At 32.1% G+C, this 12,173-nt stretch overlaps 1 protein-coding gene and 1 long non-coding RNA gene across 2 annotated transcripts; one reads left to right on the top strand and one right to left on the bottom strand.

Moving 5' to 3' along the window:
• The first annotated feature begins 269 nt into the window (after positions 1 to 269).
• On the top strand, positions 270 to 5,533 carry LOC129315859 (protein PLANT CADMIUM RESISTANCE 10). The gene is made up of 4 exons (XM_054959978.1): positions 270 to 675; positions 1,729 to 1,916; positions 3,398 to 3,624; positions 4,683 to 5,533. The coding sequence occupies exons 2-4, from the start codon at positions 1,736 to 1,738 to the stop codon at positions 4,845 to 4,847; spliced, it is 573 nt and encodes a 190-aa protein (XP_054815953.1). The 5' UTR covers positions 270 to 675; positions 1,729 to 1,735; the 3' UTR covers positions 4,848 to 5,533.
• Positions 5,534 to 8,987: 3,454 nt separating this feature from the next.
• LOC129314826 (uncharacterized) lies at positions 8,988 to 10,705 on the bottom strand. The gene is made up of 2 exons (XR_008594289.1): positions 9,937 to 10,705; positions 8,988 to 9,828 (listed from the first exon to the last, which is right to left on the bottom strand). It is a non-coding gene; the product is annotated as an uncharacterized LOC129314826 (long non-coding RNA).
• Between the last annotated feature and the right edge of the window lie 1,468 nt (positions 10,706 to 12,173).

Genomic DNA, 12,173 nt, shown 5'->3' with positions numbered 1-12,173 from the left:
CTATAATCTCATTCTCTAATTACTTGAGATTTGGTTTTAATTATGAGATGAGAAAGAGGAGGATATTATAAAGGTACTTTAGTAGTTTCATTTATAACTCAGATTGTGAAAAAAAGCATGAAACTTTATTGGCATTTTAGAATTATTTGAACCTAACTTAACTTAATTAATTTTTTTTTAAACTTAATCATCATTTTTCCTTTTTTGTTGGAAAAAAGAAACATTACAATATTGTATACCGTGTATACCGTGCGGCTGCGCTTGTCACGGGCCAAATTCTAGTTTCTTCTGTATCTTCATTCTCCTTCAGGCGGAGCGTATTCTCAGCGTCTGTTATAATACCCCGTGATCCATTGCCATACATCTCTGCTCTGTCTCATTCCTGGCCTCTTGCAGACCACAGTCTAGCCACCCGCTATTTTACACTTTTGTATTATCGAGGCAGTTTTCACTCCGGGTTGTTTGATTTCTTGGTCTCGTTCACATTCTGCTCCTTCTAGTTTCTCTTTTCTTTTCTTCTTGAATCTGGATCGTATTCAGTGACAGCAGAAGCATCATGCACACCGTCTTTTGATTTTTCGCTGCTCATTCGTTGGAAATTTCACAAATCACCTGAGGGTCTTCCTTGTGGTAAAGCTCAAATCGTCTCAATCGCTGCCCTTGAAGGTTTCGAAGGTAAATATCACCACCCTTTGGTCTCAGCCTTGCAAAAAGCTGATCTTGTGCTTAATTTGCGGTTCGTGGGTTCTCTGATTAGGGATTACCGTTCTCTTAGACTAAATCTAGCTCAGAATTGTGTTTGTAGATGAGGTTGATTATGTGTAGTTTAGTATTTAAGTTTGACACCTTATGAGCTTTACTTCCTTCTCTTGTCTAAGCTCAAAACCATGAAATTTCTTTCTTTTTTAATTTTTTTGGGTGTGAACAGAATTTCTGTCTCAACATTTTGGGTTTCAATTAGCTTCATATTGTGACTACTGCTTTGTGACTTCTGGTTCTTTAAGCTTCTTGCCCCCTTCACTAGATTTGAGTTTGTGATAAATTTCAGCATGGAACGTTTTCCTCGTTATGGCAATGATGTCTGTGTTGGCAAGTCGTAAGGTGGATTATGTTTGACTATTAATAAATATTAAGTGCTGAAGTTTCATGTGGGGGTTCTGTTATACTAATTACTTCATGAGTCAGAAGGATTGATAAGTGGAACATGATGGCTTTTGCTTGATGAAGTTAATCTTATTCGAGGGTAAAATCCTGTTTTAAATAATATGGACCATAACACAGATGAAATTGGAGCTAGATGACTTTGCAGGAGCTTAACGTTTTGGATTTGTCCAATCTAGGTTGATTAAATGTTTCTACACTGTCCATTCAATGGGGATTGTCCATCCTGAATTAAACATATATATATATATATTTATTTATTTATTTTGTGTGTGTCTGTTCCAAATATGAAAAAATATATATAGGTTTTATATAGAGGTTGAATACTGAATGGCCCTGGCCATAAACTCAAATTGAAGGGGTTGATGAAAAATGAAACAAGCATTTATTTTACAATGGATTGTAACCCAATTCTTTTTTATCTTTACCATTTATCTACAAATTATTATTCACACATAAGGTTTTTTTTTTTTCCTTTTTTTTTCAATGGTTGTGAAAAATGAGTGCCATGTGGAGGAAGTAATTTGAGTAAATTCTTTTTTCTTTTTTTCTTTTTTTAAATTACAGAAGCAATATGACAAACCAACGTGGTTATGTGCCACCAGCTTACATTCCTTTGGGACAGTCAGATTCAGTGGATGCAGATGCTTCTCAGCATCAGCTCATTGAAGAAAATCGTAGTAGAAATGGATCAAATCAGATGCAGACTCAGTGGTCTTCTGGGATCTGTGCTTGCTGTGATGATATGCAGAGCTGTATGCTACTTCCTTACTTTGTGATCCTCATTTAGTAGAAGGGATTATTGAAAAGGTGCATCTGAAGTATGCTTAAGAAACTTTGGTCATGCTCTTGTTCTCTGCTTCTTAATGTGCATTAGGTCCTTTATTTTCTAATTTTGCCAGGTTCATTGGGAGGAACCTGTGATTCATTGGATGAAATTAGATCGTACTTATAATAGGTCCTTTATCTTTTGGAAATTTGAGTTAAAATGGCTAAGTGTTATCATTATATTCTTGGGGTGGCGAAACCTATCCTTGACCCATCCAGCTCATCCATTAAAATACCCCATCTTAATAATCTATTTGCATGGTTTCATGAAAAATCAATAATATGCATTGAGTTTATCTAAATTTAACCCAAAAAAAAGGACCTTCAAAACCATTCTTTTCCCTTTTTGATGTCTGCCCTCTTTTTTCGTTTGAAATAATACTCATTCATGGGGACTTAAGCTACTTGCAGATTCCAACCTCCAGAAAGTGCAAGACCTGAAATTTCAGGAAGGCTATCTATTTCTAATAGCAATTTAATTTCAAACTAGGTTAAATTGAGTAATGTTAATTCAAAACTTATGATAATACAAGTATGGAAAATATTTGAAAATGCAAGTACCAGTTGGACTTATCAAATACCAATAATACGTGCATTGACATTATCAAATTGATAAAACGTAAGCTGTGTATGTATTGACATTGTAAAGTGGCTACCTTCTTGTGGAATAAATTGTTTGAGACCTTCGGAGAATTGGGCATGTCTGCAGGATTTATAACAGTTTAGTCTTGTATGTTTCTAGTGTTCTGTCTTTAAGAAGGATGGTGGAACTTGGTGATAATATATGGTTTTTGCAGTAACTAGATGTAGGCCACGTGCATTGTATGTGGTCTAGGTTGCCATATTGTTCATGACTTATAAATGATATGGAATGTATGACTATGGTGGAATGCCTGTGTTTTAGTCGTGTTTCATTGTCTCTAGATTTCATGGAGAAAGATTTTGTTAACGGCAACCTTGTGGTGTTCTGCTCAAGGATTTTTTAAGGAAGTGCCTCTTATGGATATGTTGAGGGACTGCACAGGATTGCTGCATGTCTAATCTTTTTTTCCCTTTTATTATCTGCTTCTATTGTTCTTTACCATTGTGTATTGGAGAAAACCTAATCCTCCTATCTTGTATCTTCATTCTATCTTGTAAGTCGTGTTATATATATACATGAATAAATTATACCTTTGTCATGGTTATATAAAGCTCATATTTTGCTGGGGCCCCCTTGAGTAGTGGCATTTTCCCTGGTCTTCAAATCATGGGGTACTGCTGATTGGGGATGTTATTCCCTCCTCTCCTAAATTGGTTCCCCACTAGGGCCTGGTTCAAACCTGTGAAAAAGAAGCCTTTTTTGTTCTTTGAAAGATTTAGTTTATCAACTGAAAATGTTGACTGCCAACTTTTGTTATCCGTGCAGGTTGTATAGGTCTTTTTTGTCCCTGCATTCTTTTTGGAAAGAATGCAGAGTTTCTGGGGTCTGGAACTTTCATGGGATCATGCCTAACCCATTTTATATTGTGGACTCTCGTTAATACTACCTGCTGCTTATTAACTGATGGCTTGGTTTTGGGGTTACCTGGATGCCTTGTTGCATCATATGCTTGCAGCTACCGCAGGACCTTAAGGTCAAAGTATAATTTGCCGGTATAACCTTAACTACCATGTGTTTTCGTGCTCTATTTCACATTCTTGATATGAGTTGATACTTCTTTTCTTTAGGTTTCTAATCAATGCTTTTGGTTTTAGCAATATTTAGTTCTTCAGAGACTAATTGCTGAGATTTAAATAGAGAAAAATATTGGTTAGAGTTCTACTGCAGGTTGTTCCTTATTGTGACTTTGATTTTGATCCTAGAAAGCTCCTAGCTGGGTCCTTATGGCTAAACTCTTTGAAAATGCTCAATGAATCTATCACTTAGACAAATGTAAGATCTTTTGAAAGTTCAATGTTGTATGTCTCCTTGCATCGACGTTCCAAGATCCTTGGACCTTGGCGGCCCACACTTGTGCGCAGAGGAGTCTTAATGTTAGTTTTACTTCATACCATCTTAATCTTTGAGATTCCAATTTTCTCTTCTCAACCTTGAAGTATTTTATCAATCTCCCAGATAATCCTTGAGCTTAGCTGCTTTTATTTACTGAGAACATTGTCTTTTTAAATTCTTGAGACTTGAGGCACTCTTGTAGAAGAACTTAAGTCGGAATTAAGATTTGAGAAATTTTTACAAACCAAGTTTAGTCTGAATTGGAATTAAGTCCTCTGGTCTTGCTTAGTAGTTTTCCTTAGACATCGCAATGACTGGATCCTTCAATTCCTTTGTAATTGAACTTGTACCCTTCGATTGGATATGGAGGAAAATAGGGAGGAAAGAAAACAAAGAGGGAAACCTCCTAAAAATAAGAACAAATTTTTTTTGCTATTTTAAAAAAAAAAATTTCTTAGTTTCCTCTTCTCTATTTTCTATTCATTTTTCCCTCCTTCCAAGCCAAGCCTTAATGTTGAAGCTTATCCAAAAAGCACTTCCCTAATATGATGCATAACTGATAATTATGTGAGAAGTCTCTTCAGTGCTCTGAACAAATGTGGTTACTTGGCTTTGAATAGACATTCCAAAAAAAGAAAGGAAAATAACTGACCTCTCTGAAAGTTTGGTTATGATGGTGCAATGCTGTACTAATATTTCTTGTTTCTTGTTTTAAAAGGAAGCACCTTGTGGAGATTTTGTCACCCATTTTTTCTGCCATATGTGTGCCGTTTGTCAAGAGTACAGAGAGATTCGTGAGAAATCTGGCGATTCTGAAGCTATGAAGTTGACTGTGGTCACGGCCCCACCAATCCAGATAATGCAGTCAGATTCAAAGCAGTAATGTTACAGAGCCGGAATCTCTCTATTGACTTATCCTTTTCCCTTCACTTCCCTACTCATAACCATTGACATCATTGCATTAAGTAAATTTGCTTTTAGCTATAGTTTTGATGAATGGTTATGATTAAGGAAGTGGAGGGAGAAAGATAATGAAGACATGAAAAAGTTGTCTGTAATGCTACTCCCTACACTTGTAGGTGGCTTCACAGCAGTGGAGAGCACGCTGCAAATCTGAACTGTTGAATTGGATTTGATAGTTTTTAGAAGTATAGATAAATAATTTATACAATTGAAATTTTTAGAAGTAAATTTGCTTTTAGCTATAGTTTTGATGAATGGTTATGATTAAGGAAGTGGAGGGAGAAAGATAATGAAGACATGAAAAAGTTGTCTGTAATGCTACTCCCTACACTTGTAGGTGGCTTCACAGCAGTGGAGAGCACGCTGCAAATCTGAACTGTTGAATTGGATTTGATAGTTTTTAGAAGTATAGATAAATAATTTATACAATTGAAATTTGATCTGAATAGTTTAGATTTGTAGTGAAAACGTGATGGAGAGAAATCAAGTCCACTTCACATCCTGCTATCTCCTCTCTACAATGTATGCATAATAATTTATGAGAGATGCAAGCTTAACTGAGGTCTGCTATTACAAAATCATTAACCATCGTTAAACTGTTGCTTACAGTATTTTCTCAGTTTTTTATTTTCCTTTATTTTGGACAAAAATCTGGGAAACTTTATGCAGTATACCTAGTTTTGCAAAGTAGTTAAGTTAGATATGTAACTAGATATAAAATGATGAGTACGTGAAATCAAAATGGAATAGAAAGAAAAACAAGCTGAAAATGTTGATATGAAATGAAGGTATACTGCATCTCTGAATTTAATAATCGTTAATAGTTGTTGCTGTCGTTGTACTAATTAGGCTTAGACTGTTTCTTTGAAAACTAGTTAGATATGAGTCTTCTTTATCCTTATTTTGAAATGTCGTCTTTACGTAAATGCTTACAATCATTCCTATAAAATTAAAGAATTAAATGGTTAGTTAAATTAATGAAAAGAATTTGGTTTACCATTACATATAAATACAATCGAAAGTACATGTATAACTATGAGAGAGTATATTATTATCGATATTTTCTTTTATTTCTGCTACTTAACATAAGATGTTTGTAATATTGATGACTATATTCAAAGATGCTCCACATGAAAAGCTTGGGAAAAAAAAATTAAAATGGTGACTCCTCAGATAATTGCATAACAATCTTAATTATAAATAAAATTAATAAAGCAAACAAAGGGACTGCAGTTAAAAGATAAGTAAAGAAATAATCATATTCGTAAAGGAAAAGGTTGAAAAAAAAGAATGATAGGAGAAAATATTATAGACTAACAAGTTGATAATGAAATTTCGCATGACTTGCTATTAAAATATTTGCATCAATCGAACATGACTCATCATTCCTCTTTACCTTTCTTTTAACTTTTTAAGGCATCCTTTAACATGTCATTGAGGTCAAGATTTCATTTTTAAACAACCTTCTAGTTTAAAATATCAAGCCTCATTGTTAACGTAGCATCCTCACTGGGAGTGGGAATAAGTCATGCCTTTAATAGAAGCATAAACACTGACCTACTTCAGGCTTAGTCTAACTTCTTTATTAAATAGGTTCAGGTTTTTAATTAATCATATTTAGTTAAATATGCTAGGCATGTTAGTCTATTCATATACGCACGTGCGCGTGCGCACTATGTTAACTTTAAACGCATCAGTTTTATTATTTAATTTTTAATTAATCTATTCTTTTTTTATTTTTAGTTATATTTTCAATCAAATTGGACTAATATGTTGATATTAATGTTATTACTTTATTATTATATTGTATTGTAGTTCACAAATCTTTTTAATTATTATACATTGTAATTGACAAATCAGGCTATATATTTATACTAATAGTATTAAAGTGTATTTGAGATATTTAAAACTACAATGTGAGTTAATTTAAAAGTCTTATTCTTAACTAAGCTTTTAAATAGACTTTTAAATCAGGCTAAGCTTTGGGTAGATTTAGGTTTGAGTTGTGAGAAAAGTCTTATACAAATTTCAAGTCAAGTTTAGATCTCTAACTTATCACATAGGTTTAAGCTTGCTTTGCTAAAGCTTAGCTCAGCTTAGCATATTTTCACTCCTAATCTTAATGTTAAAATGTCCATTTAGCGAGCTTAACACATCAACGTCCCTTTTAACCTATTAATGAGATTTTACAAAGTATTTAATGCTGCATTTGTATTTTATACTTTTGTCTAAAACGTCTTTGTTGCATGTTTTATCTTATCCAACACTTATAATCTTGTTTATAACGACCAAATCACTTCTAAAACTATAAATATCTCCCATTGGATTCTCCAAATTTTACTTCAAAGCTTTCCACTCAAATCAAACAACTGCTTGGTTCATCCCTTCAAATTCTTCTTTCTTCTTTTCAGCTTGTTTCTTCAAGAAAGGTTCACAATATACATGTATGTATGTATGTAATACTTTTTGGCTTCTTGTGATTTCTTGTGCCGCTGTATCTTTCATTTTAAATTTCATTTCATCATCTGTTTAATTATTTTATTCCGAAAAGAAAAAATCCTTCTACTTCTTGTGATCTAATTCTTGTGCCTCTGTAACATTTCTTTCAAATTTTCTTTTGATCATCAGTTTATTTTCTCAAAAAAAAAAAAAATCCTTTTGCTTGTCGTGACATTTACGTGTCGCTGTAGCATTTTTTCAAATTTCTTTTCATCATCAGTTTATTTTCTTAAAGAAACAAAAAAGAGGGAAAAATTGCCATAAAATTCCTTCTTTCGGGGAAAATTGTTTTGAAGGATTAAGATTAATTTAAGGATCAAGCATACACCAAGTCTATAATCTTGTAACTCAAATTTATCACCTCGCACATTGCACACTAAAGCCTATGACCTTACACTTCAAGCCTATGATGTTATACGCAACGCTTTAATCTTTTACACCATAAAGATGCAAATTTCATGAAAATACATGTTATCCTGAAAAAGACGGTTTAAAAGGAAATAAAAACATTGACAATGGATTGTTCAAACCATGAGCGTGTAAATTATATGGCATTTTCAAATGTTAACATGCAACTTTGTTGTGCAAGGTCATGGTCTTGGGGTGCAAGGTCATTAGCTTGGGGTGTATTTGGTCCTTAAATTGGTCTCAGTTCCTCTAAATAATTTCCCTCCAAGGATGGATTTTATGACAATTTTTCCAAAAAAAAAAAAAAAACTCCTTTTGCTGCTTGTGATTTCCATTCATAATTGTCGTGATACCTCAACTTTTCTTTCATAATTGTTTTCCATTTGATTGTATAAAGTTTTTGCATAAAAGACTCTCATACTTTGTTTTAAGCTTCATATGTTTTTATTTACTTTGAAAGAGAAATAAGGTTTTATTTCTCTAAATCTTTTTAGAAACTCAAGGTATGGTACCCTTGAATGAAACTTAGTCTTGGGGGTTATAAAGTGATTGCGAGTACCTTATTTTGAAATATTGTATAATAATTAAAAATTTTCAAGAGGTTTCTTGAAGACTAAATGGTTAGACGAAACAAAATTAAATACTGGTGTCCTTGCTTTTCTTTCATTCTTCTATTCTCAGTCTAATTGTTCATTTCACCTTACAAGTTTTCAAAAATTTTAAGACACGCAATTTACCCCTTCTTGGATATTAACCTTATACAATAATTCTAAGTAATTATAATAATTTAAACAATGTCAAAATATATTATTTTTCTTGTGATCATGTTTTTCAAATTTTAATAGATATATTCCTAAGAATTTGACTTAATTTCTGATTTTACGGAAAGTAATATTTGTCTCTAATTTGATGAATTAAGGACAATCAATTATGAAGACTAATTTTATAAGTACTCTCTTTTTTATTCAAATAAAACATTAAACTGAACGTTAAAAAGAAAAAAAAATCAGGATTGTGGTTTCCAATGAAATAGAACCATCAAAGTGTATAATTTTTGCTTTTAATCATGGGTAATTTTTATCTAGCATGAAAATAGACCTTAAATTATAAATCCAAAAGCATCTAGAATTTTAAACTAGTTTTTTATGCAATATTTACTCTCAACTTTTTTTGTGATTAAACAATGGGGCATCCAGCCCAAAAAATTGTACAAAAATCAGTCTTGCGTATGTAATACCCATATTATCTCTATACAGAAACTTTATTAACCCTCTAGGAGGACAACTAAGTAATTGTAAGCTATGTTCCTGAGTTGAACTCTAATTTGCTAACTAGTCAGCACAAAAATTACCTTGTCTATAAATGTGTAACAACTGTATATCCTAACTATCATCTTTAAGTATTTGTACAGCACGAATAAATTTGTTATTTACATCAAAATCGGTCATCATATTTTGCATCATAGTCACCATAGCAATAGAATCAGACTCAACAATCACTTTCTTAAAACCCAATCTCTTCAAGATACAAAATCCTGATCAAATTCCCCATAATTCAACATCAATCACCATACAACATCCAATCCTATTCGCAAAGCCTCCTGGCCATCCACCATTATTATCTCGAATTAAACCACCACATCCAGCCTCTCCAAGTTGCCCTTTCACAGCCCCATCTAGATTCAACTTTATCCACCCTACATTAGGTGGTTTCCACTTTATACTTTCCCATTTCTTCAAAATACCAACCTCTCCTTTATATGCCCATTTTACATTCTCAGCATAGCGGTATATAGCCAAAACAGATACTTCTTGTTCCTCAAAACCTTCCTCAAACAATATTTTGTTTCTCCAATACCACAAAAACCAGCAAGCAATACCAAATAATTTCATTTTTAATTGATAAGATACAGAAAAAGCCTCGTAGATGGAAGGCACAGAGTCTCTCATTGGCTGGTAGACTTACATTGGTTCAAGCTGTAACTCAACAAGTACCTGTGTTTAACATGTTACATGATGACATTCCTATAGGAGTGTGTAAAGAGATTGAGAAATTACAGAGAAATTTCATTTGGAGTTCGACTAATGAAAGAAAAAAGATACCTTTAATGAGTTGGAAGAACTTGTCTAAGCCAACGGATCTTGGTGGATTTGGATTAAAAGACATGAAAAGCATGAATAATGCTTTAATAAGTAAGGTGGGTTTGAAGGTAATGGTGAAGCCACAAAAACTTTGTTCCCAAGTTCTAGTTGGGAAATATGGGAGAAATAAGGATTTAATGCAGCAAATAGAGGTGAAGGCCATTGATTCTGTGCTCTAGAAAAAGCTTGGAGAATTGTGGCCAGATTTGTTACAGAACATTGCTTGGGAAGTAAATAATGGGAAGATGGTTAGCTTTTGGAAACATAAGTGGCTGGGGGATGTTTTTTTGAGAGATTTCTGCACTGTTGAGTTGGATTCTGGTGAATGCAGCAAAAAAGTAGGGCACTACGTGAATATTAATGGAGTGGAAAATTGAGGAGTTAAGGAGACTATTGCCAGAAGAGGTTGTGTATAGAATAATGGCTCGATTACCATCCATAGAGGAGGATGGTGAAGATATAGTGGTTTGGGGATGTAGAGGGAAGAAGAATTTTAAAGTTGCTGATGTGTACAAGCGATTGTGTGGTTTTAACAATTTAAGTGGAGCAAGAAAATGGCAAAGGATATGGAAATGGAAAGGACCGAGAAGAATACAATTTTTTTTATGGCTTGCTGTTTCTGATAGTTTGTTAACTTCTGCTAAGTATAACAGGATATTGGGAGGCTCTTCTATCTGTTGCAGATGTAGGAGGGTGGAGGAGAACACTTCACATGCTTTAAGAGATTGTCCTTGTAGTAAGAAAATATGGAAGCAGCTACTGACAAGTATGAATATGCAAAAAAATTTTATGCTTGCTCTTGATGAGTAGTTTGATTGTAATCTTGCTGTTTGCATGAAAGATAATTTTGGATATTTACCCTCAACTTTTAAAAACAATATAATGTAGTTCCTATCATTAATAAAAGTTAATTTTGAATATTAATTGACCACAAAATGATAGAAAGAATATCAAAAACTATAGAAAAGGATCAATTTTTTTCCTTTTGTAATTTATTGGGTCCTTGTTTGTATTTTTGAGTCATTTTTTATAATTTTCTTATCAATTAATAGTCAAAGTTAACTTTTATTGATGATAGAGACTGTATTACACCGTTTTCAACAGTTACAGAGGAATATTACATAAAAATTGAATTTAAGATTCTAAACATTTCTAGCGTTATACTTTGTTGAATATTTTTCTTTGATAATAATAAAACTCAAATAAGATTTGTTTTCTGCATAGTATAATATTAAGTATGACAAAATTAACCTAAGAAAGCAAAAGAGCAAGAACAAGAGATTGTTTTCTATTTTTAAAAGCTATTTTTTATTTTTGAAAACAGAAATTTTTAAAAACTTGTTTGGATTAATATTTTTCATTTAATTGTTTTTAAAAATATTTTCATCTTTTCTTTTTAAAAACAAAAAAAGAAACAACTTCTAGTTATTTTCATTTTATTTTTTTGTTTTTAAAATACACTGTATTTGATTATTGAAAATTATAATTACCTCAACCAATTTCTATTATTAATCACCATCATTAACTACTTATAACCATAAATATTAGTTTTTAATTTTTTTTAATTGACAAACCAAATGAATTTTTATTTTTTTTTGAAAAATAATTTAAAAAACTGTATTACAAAATAATTTTTAAAAATAAAAAATTAGAATAGAAACTAAACAGGTCCTAACGGGCCCTTATTAGTTTTATATGTTTAATCTTTATGTTTATCAATTTATGCATTCCAATCGAAAATGTCAAATATAGATCAAAAGCTAACCAAATCCACCAAAAAAAAATTTCACCCTCTATGAATATTAGTTTTTGCATTATGCAATTAAACTTTATAATACTTAAAGATTTCATTGATCTGGCCATACTGACTGACTCTAATATTCCCCATAAATTTGGACACATGGATTATATTTAAATAAATTTATATAATTTTAAGTATACTTTAAACAATTTTCTAATACATATTAATTTAATTGTAAAAAAATTATCTAAAAATTCAAGTTACATGAGTTTGTATCAAATCTTCGAACCATATGTCATCAAGTCTCAAAGGAATGCAGTTCAATTGCCTCGAAGAAATAATAAATGTAATGCATTCCAATAATTTCATCATGTAAGAAGACATAACTTGAGAATAACATAACCTATTTCATTTATTTATAGTCATCCATCTCTCTCTCTCTCTCTATATATGTGTG

The sequence above is a fragment of the Prosopis cineraria genome, unplaced genomic scaffold (genome assembly GCF_029017545.1).
Source record: "Prosopis cineraria cultivar Desert tree isolate PC_DT_omini unplaced genomic scaffold, ASM2901754v1 PC7, whole genome shotgun sequence".
In the NCBI taxonomy this organism is placed as follows: domain Eukaryota; kingdom Viridiplantae; phylum Streptophyta; class Magnoliopsida; order Fabales; family Fabaceae; genus Prosopis; species Prosopis cineraria.
Note: the sequence above shows the minus strand (reverse complement) of the source record. Positions and strands in the feature narration are given on the sequence as shown.

What these genes read in the sequence shown, in the direction of transcription:
- LOC129315859 (XM_054959978.1), top strand. Translation starts at nt 1,736, where the DNA reads ATGACAAACCAACGTGGTTATGTGCCACCAGCTTACATTCCTTTGGGA. An exon ending in CTGTGATGATATGCAGAGCT is followed by an intron (nt 1,917 to 3,397) that starts GTATGCTACTTC and finishes TTATCCGTGCAG; the next exon opens with GTTGTATAGGTCTTTTTTGT. An exon ending in GGTCAAAGTATAATTTGCCG is followed by an intron (nt 3,625 to 4,682) that starts GTATAACCTTAA and finishes TTGTTTTAAAAG; the next exon opens with GAAGCACCTTGTGGAGATTT.